Source organism: Temnothorax curvispinosus, unplaced genomic scaffold, assembly GCF_003070985.1.
Source record: "Temnothorax curvispinosus isolate PA1 unplaced genomic scaffold, ASM307098v1 QBEX01006738.1, whole genome shotgun sequence".
NCBI classification, from domain to species: domain Eukaryota; kingdom Metazoa; phylum Arthropoda; class Insecta; order Hymenoptera; family Formicidae; genus Temnothorax; species Temnothorax curvispinosus.
The window spans coordinates 202,835-225,253 of NW_020216518.1; the positions used below are offsets into that span (position 1 = coordinate 202,835).

Here is a 22,419-nt window from a genome sequence, read left to right on the forward strand (position 1 = left end):
GAAAGCACATTATATCTCGTACATAGTTTCGCACCGTATAGCCCTGTGTTAATTTAACGCAGTAGTTGAGTAATTACACGTGCATTCGTGAAATTTCATTTCCGCGGTCGGATTTAAGTAATTAATACAAGCGGAGATAATTAAGAGAATGACATTAAAAGTGTTCAAACCACACTTATTTTCGGTGTATTTACATCATCACGATATAAAATAGAATTAAATTGTGCCCGCAGATGTACATACATAATTTTGCGAGAGAACGAAAGAAAGATTTATATTACAGTTCGATAATGAAGAACATGTATCAACATTAATAAATGAACAGAAGCTAACTACTTTTCTGATTAAATAATGGCACTGTTTGCTCACTGTACCACGAGATTAACCTCACAGTTACAATCTAGCCCCGTACAACGATATTATAGATATCTTGTACGTGCGCTTTAAGAGATAAGTCGTTTTTACGACCATAATTCACAGCACACGCAATATCTCAAGAAACATTTGGCCGGTATCGAAAAGTGCTCAGATAAAAGCGGATCACTCCTAGTCGTTCGAAGTCCCGTGCCAACAGTGTGTAACGTATCGCATATACCTCGCATCCCAGATCACGCCCTCGTCTAAGATGGATTTTGCATTTTATGGCGGATAGATATCGCGGCTTTATCGCTTGGCAAGACGCGCGCCGCGCCGCGCGTTTTGCTTTATCATTCGCGTGTTTCCAACCAAAGTCGAAATTGAAATATAATCCACCGCGTTAACTCTACTGTACTATCGCTCTCGCCCTTATCTCACCCTGCTGTTCCAAAGTTCATCACTCTGCCGCGTTTCGCGCGATACGAGGCTGTTAGTTAATTTTCATTAAATAGACAGGTTTATCTAGCTTTCTCTCTTTCTCTCTCTCTTTCTCTCTCCTGTTCCTTTTTGTCTCTGCTTCTGTACGCGCTCGAATCAGAACGGTACGCAATGTAAACTAGTTAACATAGTTTTAATTGTATTGCTTAGTTACAATCACATAGATGTATCGTAATGCAGATAATGACCCGAGTTGTAGTTATATATGTTATATCCAACTCCCAGGTCATTATTGTTGCCGTACACTACCTTGTTTAACTGACACTTTCGGTTGAGAATTCTTAGAAATGTAGGGCTAATAAGATTCCTCATTAAATCCGCATCCGCATAGACTGCATAAGATTATTTTTTATAGAAACCGCATTTTCGCTCTATTTTCGAGTGAAATACGTGAAGAATCAAGTATATCATCTCCGCGTCACGCATCTCGTGACGATCTAATTAGGCGCGTATAATGCACCTCGCACACGTGATAAATCACTGCATTCTCGAAACTTGCATCGCGACGTTACTTATCCAGCATACGGAAGCACTTTCGCTCTCCGCACGACGCCGCGCCGGTCGCGGACAGCGTAACGCGTAAAGAACAAAGTTGAAGCACGAAGCGCTTCCATTCGGGAACATACACGGCGTCGCGACGTGCCGGAGTTAGCTCCGGATATTTTGAACAATATTACTGGCAGACTGTAGCACAGCCGTCGCCGCTGCCGCCGCGCCGCCGCCGCCGTGGAAACTTGACGGAGGGTTGTAACTCACGTCGGGGTTGCTTTAGTGCGACAAGAATCGGTAGCGAGATGGTAGAGGGACGGCGATAAACCCGGAGGGATGGTACGAAAGGGATTGTGCGGAAAGCACTCATGACGAGTGCGAGAGCAGCCAGCCGGCTGCATCGCCCATGGCAATTCCGGCAGGCCCGCCGGCTAATTGTTCTTGCTGCAAGTTACGATCCGTTCTCTCTCTCCCCGTGCCGAGCGATGACGAGCGGCTGCGATTGCCGCTCTCTCGAATATCGACAATTCGCGAACACGACGTGGTCTTCCGGTTGAGGTTGCCGTGAGCAACGACCACAGTCGATTTCCGGACGATCATCCGATGTTGCGTTAAAATGTCGTTGAGTGTACGTAGCGATAGTAATTACTGACAATGCTCGAAGGCTAATTAACCAAGTATTTCCGTGTTTTCAATGGACATTTCGTTATCATCGATTAGACAAATGCACAAAATTGATTTTCTTTGACAACAATTCCTGTCAAAGATTAATTTTTTTTATAAAATTACCATGATCATTGGTCTTGAATAATCTCTTATTAATAAAAATAGGAAACTATTTTCTTATTGATCTCTTATTGTCTTTTAAGTGCATCACTGTTTCAATTGTAACGGTGTCCTCTACTAAATTATATATTGTTTCTCGATATTTTTTTGTCTCGATTTCAATGCTTATTCTCACGTTCCCTGATAAATAACTTCACTTCTCTTTTTGCTCAAGTTATGACTCTTGTCATTTTGATTTCGATCATATAATAAACTATTATCCAAGTTTTACTTGGACTTTCTCGTGGAAAATTACGCTATTATTAGACCATCAACTTTTAAAGTTACTCACTTATTTCTCGCCAAAGTGAGATTATTTTTATTTAATTGTTACTGCACTGCTGAAGAGATGGTTCAAAGCGGAGTCGAAATATCTGATTTATAATTATATATTCTATTAAAGATCGATATAACGTTAACTTAAAATGTAATTTACATTGCTAACTAGAATATATATTGGAGATGTCCATTAAATATATGTCGGAGATATCGTGTAAGAAAATAGAGAGAGAGAGAGCCATCATGGAAATATCGACGCTGATTCGACAATGTTGTATACGTGTCTGCTATCGGCGTCGAATTTCAACGGGACTCGTATATCCGCCGGTGCAAGAGGAAAGAAGATCGATCTTTCCACTACCGCTTACTCGTGAATTTGCGAACAAAGGTCCGTATAAAACATTCCGGTGCAACGAGACCGGTGATTGTGTGTGCCGCGCGGAATGGATTAACAGGAATCGATTGTCACGATACGAGTCGGATGAAGGGACGGTATGCGAGATCTGACGACGGTTGAATTAGACTGGTATTGCTAAATGCCATCAGCCCGAGGTTAATTGTTCTTGCCAAACTGCTATGTTACAAGTTTCATTGGACGATGACGAGTGACTCGAATGGAGAAATTTGAATTTCGATGGTACGTACCACTGATCGTTTGTCGAGCAAACTCGATCTACGTGCATGGCTTAATAAATCTGACGATATAATTCAGCGATTCTTCTCAGGAATATAAAAATATAAAATGATAAATAATTTTCAGCTATATAATGGACAGATAATTTACAAATAATCTCAATGAGATTATACAGGCAGAAGTGTGCGTGTCATTAGCAAATGATGTACCTCTGCTATTATGTTACAGAAAATATTTTGATATTATTAAATCCCTCGTAAATAAATGGAATATTTCATATTCGAAAAGCTTTTTTAATATAGCTGTATATATTATCATATAATAATAACAATAACAAAATAACAATAATCTATTATTTCAATCCATTACTTAAAATATAATGATTAAAATTATTCATAAATAATTAAAATCGATATATAAGCACAGTTCACTACAAGAAATGCAGTAAGATGCTTTTCAAGAGAAATTATTCATTGTAGAAGGCGCAAACCACAAATCAGCTACGAATAATAACCGGTTAGTAACCGGTGGTTAAGGTTTATCGCAGTTCGATAATCTTCGACGCAAATTTCGAAGAGCAACACCGAGTAAATTTCTCGCGGAAGTTACGTCGAAGACCAAGGAGGAGCGTTAAACTGCATCCAAAAACCTGAGTGCGCTACGTACACACTTACAGTCGCGCGATGTGTACAGGCAACCGCCCTATGTACTCTATGTATTCTACATTACCTTACACGTGCACAAACATCATATATGTACATGGAGTTAAACGAACACGTGCGCGCACGTTGCCTATCTCAACGCGTATGTTTACATACGCACATGCACAAGTATCAAAGGAAATATAGTTTCGCGTAGGGGGCCTTTCCCCCTGGGGAAGATACTGAACATTGAACGCGCGAGAAGGAAAATGCAGTTAGGTGACAAAGGAGGCGGCGCCAGGAGAGTACTAAAGAGACAGAGAGAGAAAGAGAGAGAGAGAGAGAGAGAGAGTGCGGCGAAGCGTCGGGCGCGGAGACAAATTGTCGAACAGTGCTTGCGGTCAGACATACACATGTTCGCCGAAGTTGGGTTACATTTAGAAAACAGGATTACAGTTTGCCCGACGGTCTCCGGTCCGTCGACCGGGCGGGAAACAGCGCGGTGGAAGAAAGGGAAGAGGAGGAGGAGAATGGGGCTCAAAGACTATGAAACTGCAATGCACCTGCACACCGCGCGCGCAGGTGGCTTTTCAAGTTCGCTCGCTCGCGGTGGTCCATGTGTTGTAACAATGTGCCACCGCGATTGTGAGATCGACGGAACATGGAACCCCTTTCCTCATTATGCGGTACCTTTTTACAGCTGCTCCCCTATTGAACGATTCGACGGTATATACACGTATAGCATCGATCGATGTATTCGCGATAACTTTGCCGTTATTGATTGCGCTTTTCAAGACAGGAAATTTACGGTAAAACGGTACTAAAAACAATACTTGTTATAAATATAATCAATATCATGAACACAATCTTTTTGTGATAATATCAGATCTCGTCCCATTGGATATTTTTCTTATATAATTCAATTATCACTTTATGTAATAACGTAAGAAATTGAAATAGTACTTCTAATAGTTCTCCTAGCGCAGTTTGTCAGAGGAAACAAAATTTCAAGCGAGATCAAGTTTAATAAATAAGAGAACTAGAATACATGCACACATACACGCACAATCTCAGCGAGGAATATCAACTGAGCATTCGTCTACCGGGAAAACAAAGTTGTCTGAGCGAAGTTTACAATTCACTTTGAAAGAGCGCTTTCTGGGTTTGGAAGCATGTTTTATTGTTGTGAACACACAAATTGGTGGGTGGACATCAGCAGTTGCTTATGAAAGCAAGGTTAGCATCAATATTGAATTGTCATTCGTGCAGAGACGCGCATACGGGGGCGAGGTTCGGGGTACCCGATTTCACGCATACGTCGAGACGTGCTTCTCTTCCTCCTCGAAAAGCAAACAGAATCACCCCTGTTTACTCGTCCAAGCAAACGTTTTCGCCTTCGTGCACTCCGTACGCTACTCGTCCTTTGCCGCCTGCTTCGTGCCCCCTCAAAACGCACTGCGCGAGATTGTCACGTTTTCCCTCGGCACACGCTACATTTTGACTTATAAATCAATACGACGGATACGCATTTATAGCTCGCACAATGCCGTATTTTCACAGCAATATTGTTTGAGATTGGGGAGAGAGTATGGATATGCATATATACAAAGAAATCCCCATGCATATATTTTTTAAATAATCGGATTTCTTGTAATCCGGTTTTTAAAATATTGGGATATATTTGGACAGCACCAACGTTTATATCATTTATCATGGAGGAAGTGGAGTTTGGCACTGCGCAATTGTAAAGAATATGTTTTTAAACAAACGGTTTTGCAATAAAATAATTTATCATCGTCATTCGAAAAATTGTTTCTAATATGTATTTCGTAAACGCGATCCTCCGTAGAAGTTACCACATTGTTATTGTGTTGTTAAAACAAAACAAATTCGACGCGAGCACACAGTAATTAATTCGCGTCGCGTAACACGCTCCTGTGTGGTCTTGTTAATAAAGCAGCGCAATAAAAACCGAGAGGATCGAAGTTTGGCTCGTGAACGAAGTTGCCCTTCAGGACAGTAAGTAGTAAGGTCGAGTTTGAACCGCCCGAGTCCGCACGTGATAAGATTAAGCGGTACGAAACGAGAAAGTAAAGATGGGAAAAAATGACGAAAGATTTTTGTATACCCTTTCTCGAGAATCCCGCGATCTTTGAAGACTGATCACGATATTCGGCTCTCGTCCGTCCAACTTGAATCTCGCCGCGGCTTTACGAGCGTAAGTCTTTTTACAACCTCTGACTTCATTCGCCAAGTTGGACACGCGCGCGTAAAAGAAACCCTATCGTTTCTCTTTGTCTTTTATCAAGAAATAACGTAGATAACTGAAGAAGTGAAACGATTCAAGGACCGTATCTTGAGCAATTGTATCTGAGATTAAATCAAACCGACGTTTCACTCCGTATCGCGCTAAATCACTCTCGTTTTCTCAGGAGACAGTGTTATTGGATAATTTATTGATCGACGATATTGGGCTTAGACGACATCAATCACCTATTGTTAAAAAATCCAGTTCGTCACAAATGACGAACGTAACATAATAACGGTGCATGAAAGGAATATAATTACTGCTACGCTACAATGGAAGTATGATCCTTTTGAAGTTCGAATAATGAGACAAGGTGCGCGTAGCCGGCAGCATGCTGCGCGTATTCATAACTCGTGTGTGAGTAATATGTGAATTAAGTACGCATGTCTGACTCACAATGCAGTCTTCGCTGCTATCTATACGCTCCGTAATACGCAAGATATCGCGCCACTGATCCGTTTTTCTGTGGTACGCCATCGAATTCAAAGAATAAAGCGCATCAATTTACGCTTTATTCTTTCCCATTCGCCGCAATAGACTCAAAAGGTAAAGAACAGTAGATGTTATTGACGCATACAACAAATTTTTTTTTCGCGTTTTTTCATTCAAATATTATGACGTAATGTGTCTATAACATCTGCGTTAAAAAATTTATCGAGAGAAAATGTTTTACGCGGAAAAAACTGGAAGAAGCTTCATTTCTTTCATCAAACGTTTACTACTGGTAACTTGTATAAACCTCGTACAGAGTCGTATGACAAATGACTTTCAGCCCCATTTATGTCGACTTAACGCGACGTGAGAGACTATCCATCTCCGATTTCTGCTTATAGTAGTTAGTCTCCTCAGTATATCGCGCAATATTCACCGGAGGCGTCAACCGGGTTCCAACCTTTTCACGTCACGAAAGTTGGAAATTTCCACACCGAGAAACAGCAAGCGCTTGGTATTTGGGTGTTAATTAATCGACAACATTTTAAGACGGGCGTACTTGAGATACCGATTCGAGAATCGCTCTTCTCTCACGCCTTTCATATACCGCCTTTCTCACCCTCTTCCCTTTTGTATGCAATTCCTCCTTCTCATCCTCCTCATCTCCACCTCCTTCATCGCTTCATAGTGGCGCGAGTTATTACAACGATTCTCCGTCTCTCTCGGGTACCCTTGTTACCCCGCCGTTAATTAGAGTACAGTCTGCTACCGACGACAAGCAACTGCAAAGGAGAGTCTTCAGCGGCGATCCTATATTCCACCACTTCGTTTCCCCTTCGCCTAAACTCACTCGAGGTTCTCTTCCGCCTGATCCACCATCACCGGAGCACGATGTTTGCGGCTTGAATTATTCCAGCGGATCTACACGCAGCCCTGGATCACTTTAAAGGATCCGCTTGTCTAGCCCAGTCGTTACCGCGACGACATCGCTTACGACGGAGTCAGGATCTAACTGAAGGGACCTTACTAAATGGACGAAGGACGCGTAACGATCTAGAAGATTGATGCGCTACAATGGCGCACGATAGTAGGTTTCTCAGTCCTTCCTAGGATATGCTGCGCATTGCTACTTCGGATCTTTGAATAAGGCGACATTCTACTCGGCGGAATGTATATCACATTTGCGTTGTCGTTGCTTACATGCCGAGTATATTTCCGTAAGTTGCTTCTCCGGACTTGTGTTTGTTAACAGAAACTTGACACGATATAACGGATTATTTCTGAGTGGAAATACAGTAACCGAGTAATATCTCTTATAGAGGAATTAAACACTACATTTGAAAGTTAAAATGTTAGAGCATTAGAGTATTCTCCGGTAGAGTGTAACTCTAATTCTGAAATGTAATTTTTAATTTTTAGAGATATCACTCGGTCGTTATGTTTCCTATTACAAATGTTAGCGAGTAAATCTAGGAAAGGCAAGGAAGGCGCAACTTTGAGACTTGTTCATTAAGACAAACAAGGTAAGATACGTCCGAGTTGTAGAACGGTAGTGCTTAATTTCTCACGATGAAGTTCTAGTGATTAAGACTACGATCAGACTTCGCGGAAGTTGCAAACTCAAGGACGCTCACCTTCTCATATCAGCTTATATCAGCGGCCTGCAACGGTAACCTTAGACATAACTGGGGAAAATTGAGTTACTTCGGGCACGTTTCAGATTGATTTCTTGGTAGCGGGGCCCTATATCTTTCTACGGAGCGAAGCGTGATTGGTTTTCAATCCGTTCTACGTGGATCGAATGATCATTCGGTAAAACTCTACTTCGGCTAAACCCTCTTGCAATATCGTTCTCTGTGTGTGCGATAATTTGATCCTGCTATAGATACATTGTTACCGATTCCCAGATCTTCCGTATTTCCTCTCGGGAGTACGTAGAATAAAATACTGTCTATCGACAACTCAAATATAGCCAAACGACCATTTTCATATTACATTTTATGATTTTGATCTTTAATATTATAATATTTGTAATAATATAATGTAAAATTCTTCAAATATTGTAATACAAAGATTATTTTGTTAGTAGATTTAAATAAATGCCGTATTTTGTATCCGATTATTTAGGAAAGCATGACATGCAATATCGTAATTCGATGCACTCGCATGATATCGCATTACACGTGTGAGTTCATGGTCCGTACAATCTACTTATCAACGCAATATCTATACGATACAATTTCATTAATATACACAAAAGTTATGAGATCGTAGAGTGAAACTGTTATAAATGGTAATGGCTATTGATTTAAACTTTCGACGGTGATAATTAACAATAAAATATATTAAAATCGTCCAGTCTAATAAATTATGTGACGGACCGTTCCTGTAATTCGATTATTGCGACGTCCATCAGGCGGAGTGACGGCATTAACGGATAAATGTCCCAGGTTATAAAAATTTAATGTCCGTTGAGATCTGAATACTCGTGAGATTGCTTTTCTCTTAAGCGAGTATTTTATGCATTTATCATCATTCCCGGTTTGACGCTCCCCGTTACGCGGGCAATAGATTAAATTCTGAACTCATTTTTCCAGAGGAATATCATTAAAATAATTTGCGATTGCATTAATGAAACATACCCTCATGCGCGGCAACGCCTAATTTGTTTCAATATCATTATATCTGAATTAAAATATTCCCTTATTAATCCCTCTTTGAAGTTATATTAAGCAATATCGTATTAAGTATTTTAAAAATTATCTAATTATCCAATTTTTATTTTATTATCATCGAGCTCTTTTATAAAAGCTTTAAAAAGTCAATATTAGTTAAAGTAGATATCATTAGCTATTATTTCATATTATTTTAAAGAATTAACTATTGTAACTTTTAACATTTCATACCGTTAACATTATTTAAAAAAAAAAAGCGTTTGAAAAATTCCACCCAATTTTAGATGATTTCGTTTCTCTTTGATATCTCTTTTGTCAATTGCCGTGCAGAAAGCTGATGTGTCATTAATTGTACTCGTTTGCGAACTTTCAGCCAGTCGTGGCTCGTTAATTGACACTATCAATCTTTCGTACAGGTTATCGTGAAGCACACTTTCGCGTTCGCCGTTCGTTGTTGGCGCTATAACCCTGATTGCCAAAGTTCGAGTCGTTAAAAAAGATTCGGAGAAATGCGAAAAAATAATGCTGCGCGATATTTCATCGTTTACTGCGCCACTTCTTTCCTTCCTTTTTCGCTTTCCCGTCAGACGAATGAAAATATGTCGCGTAAAAAAAGAGGAAACGCGTGTGCGCTCGTTTTGACATGTTTTTTCAGCTCGTAACGAAGCGACGCGCAGTGCGGTCCGAAGCATAATTTATCATAATGTATTATCATATGAAAATGAAGATTAGTGTACGTGACAACTGCAAATATCGCATGTTCCACGAGCAAATCATGCGGAATGATTAATGACGTTAATAAATCACATGTACAAGGAATTAGTGACACATTATTACGTTTTGACTCTAACAAATTTAACATTAACATTATATTTTATTATAATATTTTATCTTTGAATTATTTTATCATAAGCCAAGCGCTTCCCCCAAAATATTTAAACACTTAATTAATGTTTTACAAAAGTTTTAGCTAAAAAATGTTAACTCCATTTGATCATAAATACAACTTAACTTTCTTTCTATTTCGTTAACGTCGCTTTATTTATACAAATAGTAAAAGAGTACTCACTGTATCCTCCCACGTAGATCGGCGTCCATGTTACTTGAGTGTAGGCCAAGGGAGTCGCTGCGAATAACACGGCGCTGAACCATACCGCCCGACGTACCGCACTCATTTCACTAACGGCCTCGATAGTTGTCATTTTTCTCTCTCGTTTCAATCAGTTCTCCGCCTCGATATCATTTTCTCTGGCATGCCTCCGCTATTCCTCTCCGTTTTTGTTCGCTACGGCTCGTTTCTTCCGCACGTTCCTCTTTTTCCCTTCTTTTTTGTCGTCCGAGCGCGGGCGCACAACAATACGTCACAGCCGTTGAATATCTACGCAATCGAACGAAACTCTCGATATACCGTCGTTTTATCGCGTCGCGTCTAATAGCAGGTATTTTCATATCATTGCGATCGCCCGATGATAGCTCGAAGAAAATTATAAGAATACGCACCTCGCGTAATTTCTACACGCATAATATTTATACGCGATTCGATCAAAGAATTCTCAAAAGAGGAATTTCATTAAAGCAAGTCTGCGTATTGGTAGGAACGAAGGAGCGATATGCGAGTGGATTGTCCGAGGGATGAAGATTCGACAGCGATATTAATTTCGAGGATCCGAATAGAAAAGATATCAAGATGTGTCGGTGATTGAACAGAAAGAGTGAAGTGTATTTATTTATGTAGCGCATTTATTTGTTTGTGAGTAATTAATCTCTTGCGAATTCTGGGTCACGGTCGAGTGTACGACGGTACCCGGCATAATCGACTCGCGAGGCAGCGAAATTAATTAAGCGTGATCACGCGTCTCCGCTCTAATTGGTGCTCGACATATATGAGATTAACACGTATGCCGCCGTTGGCGACAGATAAAGATATGGAAATTTAGAATCAAGGAACAGCAGCCCGCCGCACCGTTGTTTATCAGACGCACTTTTTCCACGTCATTGAGCGGAGGGGCTTTATGTCACGTAAAATTTTGCACTCTCGCTGCCCGTTATTCCTCTTCTCGGACAGAATCTTCATTTCTGCGCGAGCCTTGATTTATGCACCCTATACTTCACGTTCCTTCTTCTCGGAACGTATTACTCCGTTCCTTCGGGTATAACATGAAGACACAATCATCGCTTCTACCGACGGCGATCGCGAGAGTAACGGCCTTCCCTACTCTCTCGCTCTTTTCTACCCTTTCTTTTTTTTTACGCTCGTAACATGGGCCAGACCGTTTCCACTATTTTCCGCCTTTTTTTTTCCCTTCGGCTCTCTCTGCCGGACTCCGGTTTTCCTTGCTCCCTGACGGAATTAGACTCGTGTAGATCCTTACTCGTCTTCTTAAATCCTTCAATGACTTCGCCCACATCAAAAAGCTTTTTTCCAAAATCCCGTCTGCAACAAAATAGCAAAATATTTCATTAGAAGGGTTCCTTTGACGGATGATCATTAAGAGATGAAGCACGGACAGGGCTCAAAGAACTCTTGTGAAAAATTCCAAGAATAAGGGAGACTATTGTGAAACTTATTTTCTGTAGATTTGCACGACTGTTAAAGCGGCTTTTCTAAATTGAAGTATTTGCCGCTTGTTTGTAAAATTTTTCGCAGAATTTTTGTTCCGATAACAATAAAAAAGAAAACAAAAATTTTACATACATAGAATTTTACATACATAGAACATGAATATGCAATAATATTATTTCGAGTATTATTTACACATAAAAATCCGTTTTAAATTCGTTGGTATATTATATGTATACTAAAAAAATTATATGTATATTAGTAAATTATATATAAAATACATGTGTATTAATTAAAATATTAAGGAGATTATTAATTAAAATATATGCAGCGTATCGACTGTTCAGAATTGTGTTTTTAATCCAATTGTCTATTAATTTTTTTTTTTTACAAGTACAAGTACAATATTAATACAGAATTTGTAAAAGTAGACCGCAAAGAGAGATAAAGAGAGAGTAAGACAGAAAATGTACCTATGTCTATTTAAAAATTTAAAAAATTCTATCAAATAAAAAATCTCTCTTCTACTCATCTATTTTTATGAATTATTATCTAATTTACGTGAATATAAAACGTGAGATCATGAAAGACGTAATAATTATCTTACGCAGTTACTTTAATTTCTGTCACGTCTCCATCGAAATGAAATTCATATCGCGCCGAGCGAGAAGAGACCGCATAGTTTCTAGGACTCAGCTGCACTGGCATTTGCATTTTCATCTGCTTGGAAATGTCGTCGATGTCTCGTTAGCGTATCTCCATCGAGGCGACGAGCGATGCATAAGTCGGGGATCATGGTTCCCCACAATGTTTCACGAGGTCGCTGGCGAGGACTCGGAGGCCGAAGGGGATGACGACCCCATTACGGAGACGCCGGCAGGGAGCGGAGAGAGACGGGAGGTCGACGATTCAGTCGTTCATAATGTGACAAGCCGAAGTTATCCCGTCGTTTTGCCGCTGTGAGTGTTATTCACTCATCGTTATCTATCGTCGCCGGTTTTACCACGAACTTGTCCAGCAGTTATGAAAGCCACTCGGCGTTCTGCAAGGACGACCTTTATACACTTGCTCATGTAGCGCATCGGTGGACGATCGGGTGCTTAGCCGCAAGGACTAGATACCTGTTCTTTTCCCTCCCTCTCCCTCCTTCTACCCTTTACTATGCACTTATCGCTCGTCCGCCTTATTAGCTCGCGCTATCTTCTTAACTGTTCTTAACACTGCTTTAACCGAGATTCCTGAACACTTTCCTACACCGTTGCATTTTCCGGTCTACGATTACGTTCAAAGTAGAGAGCAACTTGCAACTTTCGCCGTCGTATCATTTCAGGATAAAGAAAGTAACTCCGTTAAGGACATTTCTCTCAAGTGTATAAACTCAACTCGCGTAAATAACAGCATTTTTATGATTTTCCTTTTTCTTCATCCAGCATTCATTCGGTTTGAACAAGATTCTTTTCTCTCCTTTCTGTCTCATGTCTCTTTTTTACATCACGTAAAAGTGAAACAAGAGAAACACTGGACGATAAATAATTATCTTTTTATTCCTAAAATGAACAGAAGTGGTTGTATTCGAGAAATTTACGCAGTCTGATCAGATGCTGACTTTATCTACTGAGATGTATTTTGTGATATAATTATAATGTTTATTGCGGCGTGACTTTTTTTATCATACTTCCAATTATTTTTTATGCTATAAGCTGTCATGAACACAAATAATATTTTTATTCGATTTTTAAGTATGTTTGGTTCAAATCGTGCTATTGTGGTCTTTAGCTATTTCACACTGCCCATCTCGTTTTCAACAATTACTGTACCTCGCCTCTTGCATATGATCTTCCAATTATAATTCGCCACTTCCGTCAGATATCTCCATCATAACTGAGTCAAGTATTTCCTCTCCAGAATGACGTCCTTCCTTTTATTCTTCTTCTTTTTTAAGTAATCTCCATTGAAGCGATTGCCGTTGCGAATAGGTTCATTCAAAAGGTGTCGATGCAGTTAACTTAATTCAGGTGCTGATTGGGCGCATAGCCGGGGGAACAGTGATCGAAATAGAAGAAGAAACATGTAACTGGAGCTGGCATAAAGGAGCGTAAAAGAAAAAAACCGCAAGTAGCTTGTAATTGTGCCATGCAGTTATAGCTAGTTCCGTTTGATAAAACCGACCAAACGGTAAAAGAGGGTTTCGATGGAAGGAGAATCAGCGGTTACCAGAATGTCAACGGCACAAAGGCCGGGTCAGCTCTGTCCCATCCCTTTCTTTCTCTTCCTCTCTCTTTCCACATCTCTCCCTGGTCTTGCCATCTGCAATTTGCCTCCCGCTCGGAATGTTTTCTATCCGAATTGTCTCCGTTCTCAGTTATTACGCTTCACTATGTATGCGGGTAAGTAGAAATAATGCTTCGATAGAGAGCGAGGGAGGGAGGGAGAGAGAGAGAGAGAGAGAGAGAGAGAGAGAGAGAGAGAGAGAGTTGTAATCGTGCATCTTTCGCACGTCGCTAAGACAAACAGAAAATTTAATGTTCATGTCAAAACTAAATGGCCAAGTTGCCTCCATAGGGAAGATCAAATGTCCGAAGAGGCAAATAGGTACAGGTAAATAACATTTCTCGTTGCAAGGATAATTACTCGGGCCGCAGTTCGCGCGAGTTCACGCCGTGTGTCTGGAGTTTACCTCGCTTCTTCCCCTTCCTTTCCTCACCCTTTGTCTAGCCCTGTTTCTTGATGCTCCGGCAACTCCTCGTTTAGCACCACCGCAAATTAGCCTGCAACCGCGTTTTCCGCGTCCATCTACAAGCACTGCAGCGCGCGCGCGCGCGCTGTTTTCGTTTCAAGGTGAAGCACATGTTCTTTAGCCAAGACTTAATTAAAGGAACGCTATCCCTTGTGGAGATACAGCCCGCACTGCCTATTTAATTTTATGTTCATTAAATGTTTATTTAATAAGGTGAAAAGAATTATGCAGAGTTCAATCATTCTCGACTTGAAAGGGTTGCCAAAGTATAAAGAATATATAACGGCTGTGAACTGTACGCTTCTCTCGCCAGGTATGCCTTTGATATTACCAAAAATTTCCCGCTTTGCAAAAATTCGTATTAAATCAGAGGTGCGAAAAATAAAATAATTGTATATATTGTTATACGGGAGGAAAATGAATAGATGTTAGTAATAATTTTTCATTCGCTATAATATTTTACAACAAAACGCAATAACGTTGATGATAATTAATTCGCTAATCTCTGTTGTAAATGTGCACGGCTATTGAGTGCGCGACGAACCGTCATAATTATTAATCGAATTAGGCATCAATTAGACGGAATATCGATTAATTGCGCATCAGAATGTATCTTAGTCCATCCACAATCACGGCCGGCCGTCAATTGTCTGTGGCTTTAGATGATTGTGCGTTTCATAGTATAATTAATCATCTGATCATCCTGCCGATGAAACAACTCGAAGTAAATGTTTCTTGCGGGGTACTAGCTGCAAATTCCAAACTAACGAGCGAAGTCATTCGTGCGTTGCACTAATGTAAGATTAACGCATATATAATTATACCGAATAACAAAGTCATAACTGTTGTATAAAATTTTATTCCAAGATATAGAAAATAAAACTAAATAAACTATTTAACTTTTCATTCAAATTATTAAATCCGACATTATTATGTGCTCATAAATTTTCTACAATTACAGTTTAATAATTTACTCCAAATATGAAACTTTGTTTCCGCAGTAAAATAACTAACTAACAAAAATTTATTGTTGATAATTTATGTGCTGAGTATTGCATAAAAATTGTACGATGTTAATTTGTTCGTAAATATTTGTAAGCTTATCGAGGAAACATATTCCGCTAGTATTTGTTGAAATATGTAAAGTAGAAGCAGCTATGCTTGCGGCTTTGGTTGTGGTTTGCTGTTATAGTTGGAAGATATATTCTTGGATAAGACTGTATGATAAAGATATATGCATCGAGCATTAATATTCAGGTCAGACCGAGCGTGAATTCTGTAGCAAATGTCGCGCTATACTGTAGCTCCACAAGCGCTTCTCAGGATGTACTCAAGTTATACTCGCTGTTTCGCAGAAACACACATTAAACGCCGTTGATGCCTCCTATTTACGGTTGTAATCGCGTCGTATTCAAACATCAGTATTTGTTGGAGCTGTTGTTATCGTCAGATCAATGCACACCCTCCGTTCCAATTTAAAATTCTAAAAACCTCTTTCAAGAAACTTTTACAAGACAATATTTGAAATCGATCGTATTTTTAATTTAGTCATATTTATTATAAATATCTGTTTCATCATCATTAAAAATATCGGTCATTTATTGTCTTTTTCTTGAGTTTCTTGAGTTGCCTGATTATCTGTTTTCTCTCTGTTCCAGAGAACATACCATCGACTGCACAATTACCACGTCTCCATAATCAGTCAGGTTTCTCACAGTGGTCCCCATGTTTGCCAGCCGGAACGCGGTGCATTTAGTTTCTAATGGAGCTTAACGACTAAGGATAATGACATGTTCGTTCCGCAGCAGCGAGCAGCCTCCGTCCGAAACGTCGCAGCACTGCCTCGTGCTAGTCCAAGCACCAGGCAATATTTGTTTTTCACTCCAACAACTACGGCAAACGTAACGCCGCGTTGTTTGCCGGAGTAGAACTTCGAACTAGCTACCGAAAGGATAGAGAACGTCTCGTACGTGTTTACCGAAGCGATGTTTATTCGTGAGCGAGGTGTTATAATCGAATCTGTAAATTAAAATTTATTGAAAAAAAGTCAAAGTTTTAAATAATATAATATTATGCTTGATCAAACAATCGCAAGTATTGCGTAAGACATCACCTCAATGGGAGATATTTTTCATCGTAGAATCAAGATACATTTATATTTTTTGAAACAACGCCATTACAAAGAAAAATACAGATTTCCTCTTATAAAGATCTTTAGAAGTTCGCTATGGAAGAGATTTTTAACGCTGCTTTATGTTCCTCGCAGTTTCTTATTTTATGCAGATCTTTCTTTTCGGCACGGCAGTAATACGTTTATATAATACGTTTCGGAGAGAAGTCTGGAGTATTGATAATTATTATCTCCGTCGCGAGATTGTGTTGCCAAGAAACGCAATGTCTTACGATGTCTTATACAATAAAAGTAAGGAGAGAAAAATATAAAGGCTGCCTCGAGTCGTGGCAATACAGAAGGAGAATGGTTATCCCGTGTTTCTTCTTTTGGAGGAACCAATCTTTTGAATTCAGATTCTGAACAGAGCTATAATGTAAGCGAATAAATAAAATAACATATTTCGTTGAACCCGTTTCTGCGTTGTCATTCTTTTAGCATTTTTTCCTCTTATCTCAATTGCTTTCCTATACCGACCGAAGTCGTTTGCTGTCATCCATGTAAAGATAATATGCATAATTTTTTATTCGTGACAATTTATTGCGATACAGATTCTCTGCATCTCTCATCAATCATTTTATCTTTCTTACAGTATTAGTTGCATGACCAAATTTAAATAATTTACTAGTATACTTTAAACAAATATTTATATAAAACAAAATGCATAGGATAAAATACGGTATTTCTTATGAATAATATCGTTTTTCTAACTATTCGGTATCAATATTTAATGCCATCAATTCCGACTATTATATAAATCTCAGCTTTAATCGCTCTTTGAGGATAACACTTTACAAATTTTCACAATGTAAAATCTCAAGCCCAATAAAAAACGCTTTGTATTTCCGGATGAAGATATATTTCAACATTCGCTCTTGAGTTTTGCTCTCGGGTACTTGATCGTGGATCTGTGCTTTTTCCCGCGGTGTAAGCGCCGGGTATTGTTCCCCGAGCGTGCATGACAAAGTTGCGGCATGCGTTCTCTCGATGAGTACGCGTTGAAATCTACAAATGCACACATATCTATGGCTCGTAACCGTGGCCCCATCCCCCTTCCCTCTGCCCCCGGGCCCTCACGCTCCACTTTCCACACGTAGCCCCTCCCCTCCGACCCGTTTTCGCGCGTATCCGTATCCGGGAAAAATATAGTTTCGGCCGCGTGCAAGTGCTTGGAGATGCGCCACCAAGATATACGATACCGACGCGATTTATCATCGTGACAATTTCGAACGGAGCACCCGTTTCGCAGCCACCGTTTTCCGCTCTACCCCCCTTTGACCCCTCGGCATCCACTCGTTGTGCACGCGGCAGCTTTCGCCATCGCATCACATCGCACTCCCCCTCCCCCTGAACACGCCATCTCGTTCAAGAACTGCGGCAAAAGTTGCTTATATGATTAATCGAGCCTTTCCTGCCGGCTGCTGTGTGTATGTACGTGGAAACTCTTGCCGAAGGATTAAACTTCGTTTCCTTCGTGCCGCGGCAGATGCACGAAAGCGATCACTCGTATGCGGTCTGGTACAGACACATATCAATAACAGCGCAGTTTCGCGAGATATGTAATAATGAAGCCTGATCTAAATCATTCAGTGCAGACAGCTATTGATCAGCTCAAGTCCGGAAGAGATCTATCGGAACGAGACAAGGTGAATAATGACTGTTGGCCAAGGAGAAACACAATACATCATGCAAAATCCGATTTTAATCAAGAAAGATTTTATCGCGGTAAAAAGACAGTTATATATAAATTTTATAATTACTAATTGCAACGATCAAATTATTACAAATATGTTTTAAATTAATTATCCATCAAATATATAAGTTTGTTTTATCGACATTAAATTAATATCGATATTAAATTACAAATTGAGTACATAAACGTAATCATTAATATCTAAAGTCATTATTGCAGTAATAAAAAATAAAAAATTCTGTTAAATTAAATTTAAAGTGCAATGAATAGTGTGCATCTCTTTTGGAAGATAGCTTTACAATCTGTATTAATAGCACGAATAGAGGAAAAAGTTATATATCAATACGAGACCATGGAGGATATTCGCTGTTTTTAATAAACGTCGCTTCGTTGCGCACATACCGTATATCTCAGTATCGGTTGCATCATAGGATTAATATACACGAGCCTCATCTTTCTCGTTGCGGGTAATTTTTCAATTTAATTAAAGACGACCATGCGCTATAAATACTCAGAGAAAGAGCGGATTTCTATCGGTATAACGGAAGCCGCCTATTCACTGTACCAAACGCGCTTTATAAAAAATATCTGGCCGGTCGCGAAAATAGGCGTAAATCTCCGCCGCGAATTTCGCATTCGTTTTCCTTTTGCTCATGGCAGTATGAAGCACTAGCAGATCATTACCCCACCTTTTGTTCCGCCGCGTATATCAAATAAATGGGGAAGGATCGCGGGCGCGAAAGACTGGTGGCACAATGCGCCCGGTATCTACTATATTTTAGCCACTCTACTATCCGGGCGTAACGCAGACGGTACATATATACGCGATGGTCGCGGAATTTCAACTGTCGTAAACCTTTTTCATAGCTAGCCGCGGCTTTGCACGCGATTTCAACCGCGTACAAACATTTCTTCGTACATTTCAATGTTTCAATGAACCATAAGCGTATTCGCATCCACGGTCTTGTTTGGCGAGTACGTGTCACTGTTTGCGGATAATCTAGCATCCAGATCTACAAATTTGCGCGATTTTTCTCAAAATATAAAAGATAATTGCCGCGATTAGATAGAACGTGATTCACGACGTAAACTTCGAGAGCAATCGTTTTTAAGTGCTGATAGCGCGCGAGTGACATTACATATCTCTTAAAATCCGACAGGGTGAAGTTTATAATCCTAACGCGACGCCGAGGTATAACACAATCGTGTCGCAGCGCCGGCCGAAGTTCCCGGGATCAAAGTAATCCCGTTCCGGTCAAAGTTTTTTCTAATTGGCCAACGAGTTAGCCACCCGGCTAAGAACCGAGGAGGTCATGGAACGCTGCGGCGACGGCTTATAGGCGAAAGAACGAACGAGCGTTTTCCACGAGTTTCCCGCGACGCTTTGTCGTCCGAGGAGCTCGTGGAATCTTCCAATTCGACTAAGAAACTCGAACGCCTCTGCAGCCAGTTTAATCGAATTCCACTGCGGTGCCAAGGACTTCGGGTCCTTGCTTCCGATCTATATCCCGTTCGTGATCCATACACGTGCACCTACACGCGTTGGTGTGTACGTACGCGTGGTGTGACAACCCGGAAAAAGGACCGGATTCTCCTCCATTTGTTATCAGATCGGTAACTTCGCTCGTCGCAAAAACGATAACGGCCCCCGGATAAAAATCCCTTCCCGAAATTTCTCGAGGGACAACCCTTCGGTAAATACCTTCGTACTGTTTTTCGTTAAAGCAATCGATATCAGTGTAGAGAAGCTGTCTCGCGTCCTAAGTACCTTGGTCATTAAAGTATTTGGAGTATCACTCGGTAAGGAACCATTATAAACTTTTAGCCAGGATAAATAACAAGTAATTACATGAAAGTTATAAGCATTATTCTCCTTTATGAAATGATAAATTATATATAATTATATACATATATAAAAGCAAAATGTGCATGCATAATGCGTAATGACGTCATTATTTTCGCTAAAATAAAATTATTACAAAATAGTTTCTCACAGATAGCTATTCGAGAGCAAAAATAAAGAGAAGGAAATTGCATTATGTCGATACACTATGAGATAAACATTTTGACGTTCGAACGAATGTATGTCCGAGTATAGAATATATTTCGAAGGAAAATATTACGTGCAGTCAGGTCTCTGGTGCGACGATCGTTATATCGATTGGCGAAAGAAAACGTACTAGTTGTACAGTGAATTTCGTTAAAGTGCATCCATTTAGTTACGAAAGATTCAGTTTGAAAGTTGTAGCGGGCGGCGGTAAATGTGTGCGTTAACTTTTGATGATCCTTTGAAAATAAATGAACGCGCGTTCAGTTATGCGAGTAGGATGAAGAAACCAAACGGTCTTCCGCTTAAGAAAAATATTCTTTCGCCAAGTAAACTAAAGCAACGCGGACTCACTGACTCTCTAATTTCCGACATAACTTGCTTTTGTTTTGACTCCACCAAACGATGACTCGCAGACAATTTTTATAACCAGGTCTGCATTAACTATATGTCTTCAATATCTTCATTTTGATTTCTATTCAAGTAGTTGAAAATGTAGTTCTCTTTATGCAGTTTCTTCAATCCCGAATTCATCTTTAGAGAACAAAACGTATTCGATTCAACGTAAGAAACGAGAAATCTCTCTCCTGCGGTGAGATTTATGTCCCTATATACGCGTTCTTTGAAATTTGAAGACTTGCCAAGAATGTATATTCTGCGAGTGGAATATTCTCTCGATATATCCTACATCATGTCATCGCAGAAATTTATCACGTAATAAAATTAAAAGCGCACTGAAATCTTTGTGTGAAACATACAAGAGATAATATACGTTTTAACAGAAAATTTTGACTGTAAATTTTTTCATAAATTCTTGCGCTATTCGTTAGAAACCCCGTTACGCAACATCGTGATTTATATTCCAGCAGGGTCGATACATCCATTTCGATCAATCGTAAATTACAGCTTATAATGTTAACGGGAAATTTTTTCCCCACTCGACTAATGACTTTATTAATCACAATTTTCGAGACGGTGTTCTTCTTCGTTAAGGATCTTCGTTAAGGATCGCGCTCTGAAAGTTATCGCGTTTACCTTGGAAAACGTTGTTACTCGCGACCAATTACCAAGTTTCATGGAAATGATTGTTATAATTCACATTTATTATTACTATTTATACTCGTCAAAAGTTTTTACGTCAGAAATAGGTGCAACTGCATAAAGGATACTAATTAATTATAGAAAACTCGTCTCTCAACGCAATCGTTAATTATTTTCCGCGGCGTCTTGTCCCGGCAAAGGATGGTAGTGTTGTTTTTCCTCGTTCTTTTCTTACCTTTCCATTCGCACCATTTCCATTCCAGTGCACCAGGACTAATCTACTTATACGGCATGTAGCCAGACCGCGTGCACGTATTCCTCTCTGTTCTTTCGGTCGTCCCTTTCAGGGACAGGCTGACTCTGGTGAGTACTAACGCTAATAATATTAAACTCCTGCGTACATTCGTAAGTGAACGCTGTCAAGCTGATCACTCGCGTCTGACCCTCCTCAGTTGGCTTTTTCACAGACTTGGTTTAACAAGCGAGATTCGACACCCGTAAGTGGAAAAAATTCTTACAAATGGTAAATCAATACAGATTCTATTATATTTTCGCTATTAATGTCACAAGCCATTATTTCCCTGTACGCTTCTGTTTAATATCTGTTTTACGTGGCTATTTAAAAGGTAACATTTAAAGACATTAGAATCATTATAATCGAAATCGTCATATTTAAAATTAAATGTTTTAAATACGAGAAGAATTAGTTTTCACGAGATTCATAAAATTATTATCCGTGCTTGATCGGAGTCTGCTTTTACGCGTGTGTGTTATATACCATGCAAATGTGGTCGTACACTCTCACGTTCATGCATCCCGCCTCTAACGAAATTGACTAGAGAGTCGGGCCAGAGTTATGGGGGTCGGTGCCAATAAAGTTAGGCTAGAAAGCGGAAAAGTTAAGCAGATATGCATCAAGGTACCTTCTAACACGGTGAGCTCACAGAGGTGTTAAAACTGTAAAATGTCGATTTATATACATACACAGATAATTTCAATTTGAATTTGGTTTATTTAAGTTTAGTTTGTCACC

The 22,419-nt window shown here is 39.8% G+C and overlaps 1 protein-coding gene across 2 annotated transcripts in view; it reads right to left on the minus strand.

The window, feature by feature from the left end:
• The window catches only part of LOC112456317, a 220,328-nt gene that overhangs the window by 159,436 nt on the left and 38,473 nt on the right, over positions 1-22,419 (minus strand). For both annotated transcript variants that reach the window (XM_025018773.1, XM_025018772.1), the window contains exon 2: positions 10,208-10,516. In XM_025018773.1, the coding sequence (XP_024874541.1) occupies positions 10,208-10,340 (133 nt within the window). In that variant the 5' untranslated portion in view covers positions 10,341-10,516. The remainder of the gene's footprint in view (positions 1-10,207; positions 10,517-22,419) is intronic.